This window comes from Lutra lutra, chromosome 6 (assembly GCF_902655055.1).
Source record: "Lutra lutra chromosome 6, mLutLut1.2, whole genome shotgun sequence".
In the NCBI taxonomy this organism is placed as follows: domain Eukaryota; kingdom Metazoa; phylum Chordata; class Mammalia; order Carnivora; family Mustelidae; genus Lutra; species Lutra lutra.
Window position 1 is genome coordinate 47,376,855 of NC_062283.1, and position 12,901 is coordinate 47,389,755.

Consider the following 12,901-nt stretch of genomic DNA (forward strand, 5'->3'; position numbering starts at 1 on the left):
GTATATGTGATCACATCTTTTGTTGTATATGCGATCATATCTTTTATTTGCTCATCCTTAGAACAACTCTTTTACATAGAGAATGTAAGATTGAAGAATAATTGAATCGCATTATGCCTAATCATGAAACTTGGGATAGAATGTTACGGGCACTGATAATACTTAATAAAAATAAATATTAACTTTTATTTTAAAAATCTATTTAAGGGACACCTGGGTGGCTCAGTCGGTTAAGTGTCTCCTTTGGCTCAGGTCATGATCCTAGAATCCTGGGATCGAGCCCCACATCGGGCTGCCTGCTCACTGGGGAGTCTGCTTCTGTCTCTCACTCACTCTCTCTTGCAAAAATAAATAAATGAAATCTTAAAAATCTATTTAAAATTAACCTTTGCAATTTTGGAGGTGCGTAGTCTAACATAATTGGTGTGTGTGTGTGTGTGTGTGTTTTCAGTAATCTGGAGAGAAAAAGCTTTTAGCAATTTTGTAAACCATTATTCTCCCTGATTTCTCTCTTAGTAGTGATTTATTTATTTGATTATGTAAGTAACATATATGACATGTTCAACATATTATTGATCTTGGCAATCCTCTAGGAAGAGGCCTCCTTTTTAAAATGGATCCTAGATTAGAGGTCTGAAATAGTTTCATGCTTGTGTCTGTTATGTGAATGGCATAACTCTCTTCTGCATGGTAAGGTTTGAAAAACCCATTACCCATCATTTATTTTGGGTGCAAATTATTACTTTTTCCCACTCTAAAACAATACTCTATTGATTTTGTTTCCTAGTTCAATTTTGTGGGGAAATTGCTGGGACCAAGAGGAAACTCCTTGAAGAGACTACAGGAAGAAACAGGTGCTAAAATGTCTATCCTGGGCAAAGGATCAATGAGAGATAAAGCAAAGGTACTGAACTTTGATTTTGAGTTTTAACACATATAGGAGATTACCTGTAATAGTCAGAGCCAAATTTACAAGCACATCTGCACTGTTCTCCCATTGTTTCCCACGATTTTCCCCTTCTGGGGCCACCTTGTTGCACTCTCAGTCAATTCCTCTATTTTCATAAAAATCAATTACCCTTCTTCTTTTTTTTTTTTCCACCCTAGAACATGTAATTTTGTATCTTTATTCTCTTTAGTCCTTTGTGTAGGTTGTTGCCAACTCTCCTTACTTTTTCTGTGTCCTCTGTAGGATATATCTATATATCTATGCTCATTTTCTTTAATTCCTTGTCTGCATTCCTTTTCTCTCTTCAACTATGTCACCTAATCACATCCATTGTATCATTCTCTCTTTTTATCTCTATGCTCCATTTCACTCTGATCTTCCTACCGAAAACAATTTCAAATACTTATCTGCAAATCTAAGAGAATTCCACTTATTTTCTGAAATGTTTCAGTGATGTTTAACCATTCACCTGACCTCAAAAGAACAAATAAGCTAAGAAATATATGAAGTTTGATGTTTGAAATGATTTATTTCACATCTGAACTACATCATTTTCACATTTTATAAAGTGATAGCAATTTTCTCTGTGTTAGAATTCATTGTTTTGGAAAATAACAACCATTTTTAAAGATGTATTCATAAAGGACTTTTAAAATTCATTGAGAAAGGGTGGATGTATCAAGGTGGTCCTATTTGACCAGGCCATGCTTTTTTCATTCAATATGTTACCACAGAAAATAAAATATTCAAACATTTATTTCTGACTATGGGAATCACATAGGAAATTATTTAGATATTCTCTCTTTTAACTTTTAATGTGAAATCTTGAAGAAAATTACAGTGGGAAATGTCACTGAACAGATATCTCATAGTATTACACTGTGCACTTCATACTATATTTTTTTTTTTTTATTCTACACACCTTTTTAAGATTTATATCAGGCATCATCTCCCCAATGGGGCTTTTCTGAAACTCCTGTGATAGGTTAATCCTCCCATCACTTAACATAGTTTGTTGAAATTTTCTGTTTCTCTCATTAAACTGTACACTCCTACCAGCCAGAGAAATAAAGTAGTGAGTTTCACACACCCAGAGCATCTGTACAGGCACCCCCATATCTTCCAAAGCAAATGGGTGTTTATTGTTTGTTCCCATATATTTGGAATTTTTTTTTTTTCTGTTCACAGAACTTTACATTGGGTTTCTTTTTCCTTGTGAGCATGTTAGGAACCAGCATAAGTATTTAAAAATCTGGTTGGAAACAAATTTAGTTCTATTAAGTTTCCATTAGGTTTAATTTAGTGATATCAGCTGTTACTTAAACTCAAGTTTCTCACTGATTACTTTTTGGGCGATCAATCAGTTTGTCTTTGCTTCAAGCATTTTCATTGTTCCTTTACAAAATGAAAGAAAATGAAAACATCATCATCATCATCATCATAATAATGTATTGTACTATAAACTACATTTTATAGTATCTAAATAAGACCTTACCTGCCAAGGGTGGTGGGCACACAGCTGAAATAAAGCCACAGACATGAATATGCAAAAGTCTACCTTAGGAAACATTTGATTAAAATAAAAATAAATCCTTGGTAAAATATTGATCACTGGGCTCCTATTTCACCTCTTCTGCATGATCTGATCAGGAAGGAAGATTTTATATGTGATTTTGTTCTTCTAACAAATAAAACTTATCTGATTCTTCAGTGACAGCACATACATATTTGTACAGCCACACAGGAATATATTCATGCATTAATTGCAAGAGTATTTATTGCTATGTTACACTGTGTCACCTGTAGTTCTAGTTTATGGTAATGAATATGACAAAAATTTTTCTTCTCCTAGAGTTTATAACCCAATGGGAAAGACAGAAAATAAATAAGTGAATAAACACATTTTAATAATTTTTATGTATTAAAATAATACAGATTGTTCTTCTGTGTTGGCTCTGCTATTACAATCTTTGTTTCATGATAAATAGGAGACATTTGGATAGTTATCTAAATCAGGATGAAATAACTATGCAAAAGCCTTTCTTACACATCTGCTATGTGCTCAACTGTAGATTACATATTATGCTATATAGAAAATAAGTATTAGACATGATCGATCCCTCACAAAACTTATAATTTAATTAGACATCCTGATCTGTTTAATGCTTTCTTTAAAAAGAAGAGTTAAGAGTGACATTCTCATTGAATTTTAGTTTTACAAATCTAATAAGACTTTTTCAACCTTAGAAAAGCATGAAGTTTTAGGATTTGTTGTAAGATCATTATAAAATTACATAATACAGAAAATAGTTATAGTGGTTTGGTGTATTAAGAAGATTCTAACAAGTTCAATGTTTTTATTTGTCTTATTTTGGTTTTGGTGGGTTTGGGGGAAACCTTCCTTTTCTTTTAGCTACACCTAGGCAATAACTCTGTGAGCAGAGAGAGAAAACAAAAACCAAAACAAAATGAGATGTGGTGATATTCAAGGGAATACCAGTAGCAAAATCCTACCTTATATTCAATATTTTAGTCCCATACTGGTCAGATCACTGAGTATGTGAACTCACATTTTACTTAGAACAATCCAGGAATGCTTGAACAGAAGCTAACTTTTACATAATGATGATAAAGATATTCACAGAGAAAATTAGAAAGTAATATATACAGTATGTTTGCAATATTTCAAAATATCTCAGGAAATTAACTGGCAGTTCAGAAATTTCTTTAAAGTCTGAGTCCCTCATATACCATATGGCCAGCCAGTTCTAAATAACCACACAGCTGCCTGCTTCTCTAGCAGTTGCTTCCCCCACTAGCATTTGCTTCTGAGCAATCTTCAGGGGTAACTTACTGTAGCTTCAGATAGAGTGTTGCTATTTTTAGTGATGCTGATGGCAGAGATTAGTGAGGGAGAACAGAGGAAGCAGTGGTCTACAGGCTTATCTTTGAAAAGAGCGAGAAACAAACATATTATCTTCAAGAAAAAGGGTTTGAGAGGTTAGAGAAGATCAGACAAAAGCTGAGCACACCCAGATAAGAAAGAGGAAACAGCAGGAAAGGTTTAAAGCAAATTTCTTGCCTACCTTCATTGTCCTTAAATGGAAATCACAAATAGACATGTTGCAAATCAATTATGTTGTAATGACAGGTATTCTGGCATTTCTATTAATAAGCTTGGTTGAAAGTATGGAACGCAGTCTTAGAACATGCTGGTGACTATATATTAAAAATAAAGTGCTGTTTGGTGGAGTTTTATTTGAAAATGTGTGATAATTCTCTAGGCTAGCCTCTCTCTCTTTGATGTGCTAATATCATGTGCAGTTTCTATTTTATAACCTATCTTCTGTATTTGGTGATGGCTACTTCAGTAAATCCTTTCTGATTTCATGGCAATTTGATTTTCATCAACAATAAAATCAACTGAAAACCTTCAAAGTGATGCTGCTGCCTGGTGGATGTGAACCCTGTACCAATCATCCTTCTCTCATTTGGCTTCTGGGCTATGCCTCATCAAATGGCATGGTTAGTCTCTCAAATCCTGAAGGAGCGAGGCCATGCTCACTGCTTGTCAGTCAGGCTGGGATCGGTTAGGTGGACTCCTGTTTCAACTTTTTAATATCCCCAACAACAAAGCAATCTGTAATCCCACAAAATCAAGAGTCCAGATACTCTGATTTTAATTTTAGCTGTGCCCCTAAGACACTGCACCAGAGATCAACGTTTGCTTCTCCGTTTTGCTCTGCAGGAGAGAGTGCCTAGCCCATTGTTACTTCCAACCAGAGAGAAAGGAATAAGCTTTTTTTTTTTTTAAAGATTTTATTTATTTGTTTCACAGAGAGAGAGAGAGAAGTAGAGGGAGCAGCAGAGGGAGAGGGAGAAGCAGGCTCCTCGCCGAGCAGGGAGACCGATGCGGGGCTCCACCCCAGAACCCTGGGATCATGCTTGACCTGAGCTGAAGGCAGATGCTTAACCAACTGAGCCACCCAGGCACCCCGGAATAAATGTTATTTTTGTTTAAATATCACTTGGGTTTGTGAAGGACAAAAAGAGTAGATGAGAAATTATAGATAGGTGGGAATTTATTTTTGATTTATTCACTGCATTCTTCTGTTTCTTGGATCTGCATGTTGAGAAATCAGAGTAACAGACTGAGCGGTCCCACCTGAAGGATAGCGCAGTAGCACATGCAATATGGGAACAATGCACTGCAAATACGTGTTTTGTGAGAAAACAAGGAAACTAGTTTCAATGATAGACCAACACAAGGGTGTTTCAACCTATGATCTATTTCAGCTCTAGGGGACCAAACAATGAAAATAGGTTTGAGTTGAAGAGTGAAATATATCATGATACTAGTGCGAAATAATCTCTTACATTAACATCTTCAACCCTCTTATGTACAGTTTGTCATTCATTGTAGTGGATGACAAAGAATGAAAAAGGAAAAAATGCCACAAACCTGTCTGGGCTCAGTTCTTCATAAACTTCAATGACAAAGCGTGAGGTGGCAATGTTTCATATGTTGTGAATCAAAGTTACGTGTCACCTTAAATCATTACTTTCCTCTAGTTTGATTTTATTTACAATTACACAAATTTATTTTGATTCTTGTCATTGAAGCCTGCTGTTAGAAAACTTTCAATGACCTAATGTCTTGGCTATAAACCAAGGATACTGTACAAAAAATATATCTTTTAAAGTTACTAGTATAATAGTCTTTCCTTCATTGCCACTTGTCACTCATTATTTGGCCTGCACCCTTGTTTCCGATAAGAAGTGAAATGAGGGAATCGCAGAATCAAGATCTCTCACACCACAGTGCGGGAAATTTTTATTTATTAAGCTGTTAAATAGAATGTAGGAAGGGACATTTCTAGACATTTTACATTTTATAAGTCAGAATTGTAATAGTGTATTTCTTTTCTGCCACTGAGAAAGCCTGTCCCTTTTTGTTCTAAGATGTACTGTCCACCTCAAAATACTGCAACCAAAATTCAAATGGGGTATCTCCAGTATAGAAAGGGACTGAGGATGTCTTAGAAATATTTTAAATAACATTCTGTGGTAGTTTTAAACATGGCTGCAAATTCTTTGACATTTCTTTTAGAGAAAGATGAGTAGGGTCTAATTCTCTTCCTCTTGAATCTGGATAGTTTGAGTGGCTTGGTAGTAACAGAAAGATTACGAGGAGGGGGTCACTTCAGGATTTCTGAGGATAGGTGGGAAAACACAGTGCACCTTCTGCCTCATTTACAAGAACACTGTCTTTTTGGGGAACTCTGAATTGCCTTATAAGGATTCTGACAATCTTAAGACTGCCCCCTACCTCCCACTGTGAGGAAGCCAGAGTGTTATGGAGAGGGAGGCCCTGGATAGGTACCAGTGGGAAATCCCAGTGGATCCCGCCTTTGAGTTATCCCAGGCTAGGCGTTACACCTGAAAGGAAAGAATTCTCCAGATGATACCAGCCTCTAGCCATCTGAATGATCACAGGTTGTTTGAATCTTCCTATCTGCAGCCCCAGGCTCTGCGAGCAAAACAAATTATCCCCATTGTACTCTGTCTAAATGTCTCACCTACAGAATCCATGCACATCGTCATAATAACAACATGGTTGTTATTTTAGGCAACTAAATTTGGCATGGTTATTTATCTAACGTTGGACAACTGGAACACATTTCTTCAATTTTATTTGTAAAATGCAAAGATTCTCAACATTGTGAACCATTTTCCAAATACTGGATTTGTTCTTTTCTTGTGTTTCTACTGCCCTCTCATGGCAATTACTAAAGACCTTTAAGAATTCTGCGGTTTTGTGGGGATTTTTGTATTTGGTGTTTTGATATTTTTGTTGTTTACTTACACCTTATTTTGAAGCATATGCCAAAGTTCTGTCTCCAAGTTGCCAGTAAGGGAAGAGCCTTCCAAGAAAGACAATTCAAAGATTTCCAGAACGTTTGACTTAAAAAGTATTAGGCTAGTCGGAAGCCTGGACTTAGAAGTCCTTGGTACCTTCGAATGTCTGCTTTAATAACATGAGACTCAAGGTTAATTGGGCAAGTAATTCTAATTTCTCTGTAAAGCTTCTTAACTTTATTACAACCTGACAAAGCGAGCGCTCCAGCATTTTATCGGGGATGTTAGATAGATCCTAGAAGGAGAGAGAAATGCACCATATAGCAAGTATTGCCCCAAACCAAGATTGGGACAGTTTTCTTTCTTAGTCTCTCTTTTTGGCCAAGTCAGATGGCTCAAGATTTGTCTTAGCCAAGAAAAGGAGGACCATACAGCATTTTTGTTCTGAGAACATTAAATGAGCTTGTTGCTTCATCGTTCTTTTCTTACATTTCTTATAGATGGTGGAAAATACATAAGGGATCAAGTTATAAAATATACCACCATCAATATTACCTGCAGTCTATATATGGACCCATTGACATTCTTTTCTTTCTTTACCAGTTTCCTATGTTAGGGAAAAATTTCTAAGAAGAATGCTAAGGTGATTCCATTTACTGATACACATTTACATTATGTGTAAATACATTCATACATTATGAATGTATTTTGTATTAGTGCTACATATATGCTTAGTTGACCTATCTCCCTCCCTCTCTCTCTCTCTCTATCTCTCTCTCTCTCTCTCTCTATATATATATATATATATATCTTTTTTTTTTAAGTATTAATGCTGCTTTGTGTTTTTAAATTGGACCCAGTCTTTGCTTTGCGTACACATTGCAAATTCTAGTAGACGCATGAATAACCAAAGCAATAGACCCATATGAATAGACAATGAATATTTTGGGTCTATATAATAGGCCAAATAAATACTTGGGTCCAATAGATCCATATGAATATACCATTGCTTTCACAGAATTGAATATTAGAAAGAAAAATTCCTAAATAACTTTATTTTGCTCATTGTAAAAAATAATGCATTTTTAGTTTTATGGATAATTTTAATGCCAAACCAAGTAAGAATGGCTATCTAAAAAATTTTTTTAAATGATGATATTTATACTCTTAAAAAAGCCTTTAATAAAAAAGGGTATTATTTATACATTTTTAGAAAGATGGTGTGTTAAATGTTTGTTTTAAATTGTTAGAATTTGACCCTGGGGCGCCTGGGTGGCTCAGTGGGTTAAGCCTTTGCCTTTGGCTCAGGTCATGATCTCAGGGTCCTCAGATCGAGCCCCGCATCGGGCTCTCTGCTCAGCAGTGAGCCTGCTTCCTCCTCTCTCTCTCTCTCTCTCTGTCAATAAATAAATAAAATCTTTAAAAAAAAAAAAAAGAATTTGACCCCAATATAAGTCATGTTCTCTGAAGAGAAGCTTGGACTACTTGTTCTAGCAGAGTGTGGGGAATTCAGAGATACAATTAAGAGGATAATGGGCCCAGAGTGGGAATGTTACAGTGAAAAATCCCTCACTTAACTCAAGTGCACTATCAGCACTAATTCAGATTCTGAATTTCTTTAGTTGCGGTAATGTTTTTGACTTTGTATTCTGTTTTCTCTTTATTGTTTTTCTTTTAATTTCATAATTCATTCAGAAGTTGAATAGTTAAAAAAAAAGAAGTTGAATAGTACTCTAGTTTTATCAGCCATAAATATCTGAGTCATTCTTAGTTCAATAGTGTTGTGAATACTCGAAAATTTGTTTGAGCTCTTAACATCCCTTGATAAAAAGTAGAGAGCTGTATTTTCTGGTTACAGTTCATGATGCTGCACAGAGCCCAAAGAAGGACAAAGTAGGCAAACTCCTTTCTAATGGATTATGTTACTGAGTTCACGTTTGCTTTCTGTGTGTACTGGTTCACCAAAAGTAAAATCAAAAAGACTGAGGAAAAATGAAAAACCCAGGACACAAAGGAAATTTTATATATTTTTCTATGAACACAATCAGTTGCACCAGTTGACTTATAATAGCTGGGACAAAGTTTTGTATACTTCCAGGGATGCCATTCACAAGGCATTCTCTGTGAACTGCGCCTCTAATTGTCTGATACTGTTTGTGACCAGCACCAAAGCTAGTTACCAGAGTAAGCACACCAACTGTCTGTATAGGAAACACTTCCATGTGTGTTTTTCTTAACTACCTAAATACCAGAAATCACCTCAACTTCTTATAAATATATTTAGTTTTAAAATGTTATCTGCAAATATATATATTGTTTTGTATATTTTTTGTGCAAACGGCATTTGTTTTAGTTTTGATAATATTAACATCTAAATTTTTTTGCTTTTTGAGGTCAGGGTTTTGAGATAAACTGTAAACATCTGCCAGTATTCTGCATGTGGTTTATCCCAGATAAGCCATGCCTAATGTATAGGTAGGTATATAAGTGCTAACATCTACAATTCTAGCATCACTATGGGGTTAAAAAAAAAAAGGCAAACAAAATATAGCGATTCATTTAGAGAATTTGGAGTGTCTCCACAAGCTTTCATGTTCACATTTCTAAGCTTACTATACACTGTGTTTGCTGTTTCCTCTTTCTCAATAGTAGGCTGTTTTCTCTTCCTTTTGTATGTTTTGACAAATTTTTAAATTTCAATTATTTGGCATTTTTAGGAAATGTTTTCCTCTGTCATTCTTAATTTTCTTCCTTTCACCTGTCTACCTTAAAAAAAAATTTTTAAACCTAAAATAATTTAAAGTCAGAAAAAATTTTCCAGTGTTTGAATGTGGAGTAGCTCTCATTTCGGAAGGTGTGAGAGTTATTTATTTCCTCAGCAGCACCACCAATATTTACTTAAATCAAACCAAGTCAACAGTCACTACTACCAAACCAGGAGCATAAACAATAAAAAATAAAATAGTAAGACCATCAACTGAACAAACATAGTCTACCTTGTGCTGAGTTAATATTTCCAGGATCTCAATTCTATACCATTTTAAATTAAAAGTGATATCCACATTTTAAAAATAATAATAACTAATAATCTTAAAGCATACAGAAACTTTTATTTTGATTATCATATGTCTTTTTTTTCCCATTTTTTTCTTTTCTTTTTTTATTATGTTCAATTGGCCATCATTGGTCTTTTTTAAAGATTTTATTTATTTGAGAGACAGTGAGAAAGAGAGAGAGCACATGAGCCAGGAGAGGGGCAGAGAAGCAGATTTTCTGCTGAGTAGAGAGCCCATTGTGGGACTCAATCCCAAGACTCTGGGATCATGACCTGAGCTGAAGGCTCAGGCACCTTGATTATCACTTGTCTTAAGGAAGATTTCATAATATGGACTTTTTTTGAAAAAAAAAAAAAAAAGTTTTTGAAGGCCTATAAAAACACTATTTATTGTCTTATTAGTGACTAAATGAAGAGACTTTTACAACTGAAAAGTCTCTCTAGAAGAGGAAAATACTTTTTGAGGGCTGACCCCTCAACTTGCCTAAGGCCATATGGTCATGGCTCACGGTTCAAAAGTAACATGTATCTGGGGTGGGGGAGCACAGCATCGTTCTGGAAGTCCCCAGATAAGGCAAAACTATGTTTATTAGCAGCTCTGTATCTTTGGCATAATAATTTGCTGGAACATAGAAATTAAACTTGAGTAATCCTTAATTTATTAAGGTGACTGTAGGGTTGTCTTAATTTTCACTGAACTGATTGGAGGTGTAGTATTTGTGCTTTTATATCATACATGTACCCATGCATATATATATTGGCTTATATAATCTTAGAGTTGGCAGAGAAAGTAAAGATGCTAGTTTAACTCATTAATTTTTATAACCAAAATATATTGTTCCCCAAGAGACAGTAATTTGCTTGAGATTCCTGGGAAATTACTAGGAAATATTTAATTATTAGAGGTAAAAAGGAAAACATAAAGATGAGGGCCGGTTTTCATGAAAGTATCTTTCTTAAGTATCTTGCTTAACTAGCAGATTAATTTCAAGGAACCATAACACTGAAAAGAATAGAACTTACGAAGTTTTCTCTTACCGTTTCTTAAACTATTACATCCAAGATAAGAAGAGAACAGACCCAAATTACTTTAAATAACACAAAATTACCTACAGGATATAAGATTGAGTTGACCATGATTCTTCATCATGATCTAGCCTCTATAAAACAGTAGTTTAGATACAACTGATTCATGAAAAAGTTTTTATCTATCTTCTGTACTATTTATATACATGCAGTGTGTACCCTGGATGGATGAAAAAAGGGAAAGGAGCACCCTTTGCTCAGCATGCCTGAGTTAGCAGCCTTTATGTTGGGGTTTAACAGCTGTCCACATTTGGTGAGAACTCATGCATAGAAGTGAGGTAATCACTTTGCAAGTCTAGTCCCATCCTTGGGGGAAGAGTAGAAGCAGCATGGGCTCTTTTGGGAAATCTTCCTGTCTTAAGAGCCCAGTTTCCTTTTTAGGAGGAAAGAGTTTTTCTCACTCCTTCATCCCTCTATAGTTTTATAAGTCAAGAAATTGATGACAATATATTTAGCTGCACGTGTAATACCTTCTTCCACATTGCTATGGTTCTTGTTACAGTTATAAGCCAAACATGTTGTTTTAGTGCAGGTATTTTTCCTCTAACCATTGTTTTATTTTGCTTTTTAAATCACCAGGCCTGGATCATATTTTTTTGCCTTGCTTTTATTTGGGTATAATTTACATATGTGAAAATCTACCATTTTTAAGTGTACAAATGTGTATAGTCATGTTTGTATCATTACCATCAAGATAAAGAATATGTCTGTCACACCAAAACTTTACTCTGGGCCTCATTTCATACCCTGGTCCCTGAAGACCACTGATATGCTCTCTGTTATCATCCTTCACTTTTTCCTAGAATTTCATAAATTGATTTATACAGCATATAGGCTTGCTTCTGAGTTGTTTCACTTAACATAATGCTTTTGAGCATAATCCATGTTGTTGAATGTATCAGTAGTTTGTTTTTTTACATCACTGAGACATTTTCCATTTGTGGCTACACCAAAACTTATTTATCCATTTATTGTATGGTAATTTAGATAGATTATTATGACTAAGGCTGCTCTGAAGATTCATATATATCTTTGTATGGAGATATGATTTCACAATAGAGAATCTGGGAATTATTCATTGAAAGTTAAAGCACTAGGACATTTACATAATCTTTTTCATTAATATATTTGTCACAGGACTATATATTTTTAAGAAAGTCAGAAAGAAATATCCAAAAGTCTTGGTTGTATATTTACTCTCCAATTTTTGGTATGGTTTACTTGATATTTGTAACATCTATTAGTTCTCTGAAAGACTGTTTTATTAGTTATTCATTTTTCATTCTGCAAATAATCATTTCTAAATTAAGGTTTAGAGAATTTTTTTTTCCCAGCAGTACCCTAAATTAGGATACCAGAGTTCAGATGCAAACTGGAGATTCTGATTCCCTAGTCAGAGAGATGAGATTTGTTAGATAAATGAAGCCATCTGCATCAATTTAAATAGTTCTACCAAATTGATTCATGAAGTGTCTAATATTTCCATGTAATTAGCAGTGGCATTTTCAAATCTCTATAACTGAGAGGAAAATTTAACCTTCTCTGAAGAATTGCACACTCTAGGGTTGATACTTTAGGAAATTATATTGTTCTAAGGGAATACTCACCAAAGAATTACATCAGATTTTGAACAGATGCTGCAAGAACCCTGTTTTATTGCTGATGCACCAGAGTGGTGATATTAAAAGTCTTCATCTCCTCCCTCGCATCTGATGTTAAAACAGATTTCCCATTTCTCAACTCTGACAGTTTAGTGGTGAATCTCTTGTGGCTTGTCCAAAAAAATTCTGCTTTCTCTTCTTTTCTCCTCTACTGTAAAATTAAACTCTAGTCATTAAGTTCAATGTATATCTTTTTGTTGGTACTCTAAGGAGTCTTTTCCTCTAAGGGAAGATGGAGGGTTTATTTCAAAAGATAATATCTGTTTTTCTCTCACTCAAAGAATTTAATTT

The 12,901-nt window shown here is 34.8% G+C and overlaps 1 protein-coding gene across 5 annotated transcripts in view; it reads left to right on the forward strand.

Moving 5' to 3' along the window:
* KHDRBS2 (KH RNA binding domain containing, signal transduction associated 2) overlaps positions 1 to 12,901 on the forward strand; it is a 618,929-nt gene that overhangs the window by 206,951 nt on the left and 399,077 nt on the right. For all 5 annotated transcript variants that reach the window (XR_007128209.1, XR_007128210.1, XR_007128211.1 and 2 more), the window contains exon 3: positions 788 to 904. Coding sequence is in view for 2 of the 5 variants with exons in the window: in XM_047734409.1 (XP_047590365.1) it covers positions 788 to 904 (117 nt within the window). In the remaining 3 variants the exon portion in view is untranslated. The remainder of the gene's footprint in view (positions 1 to 787; positions 905 to 12,901) is intronic.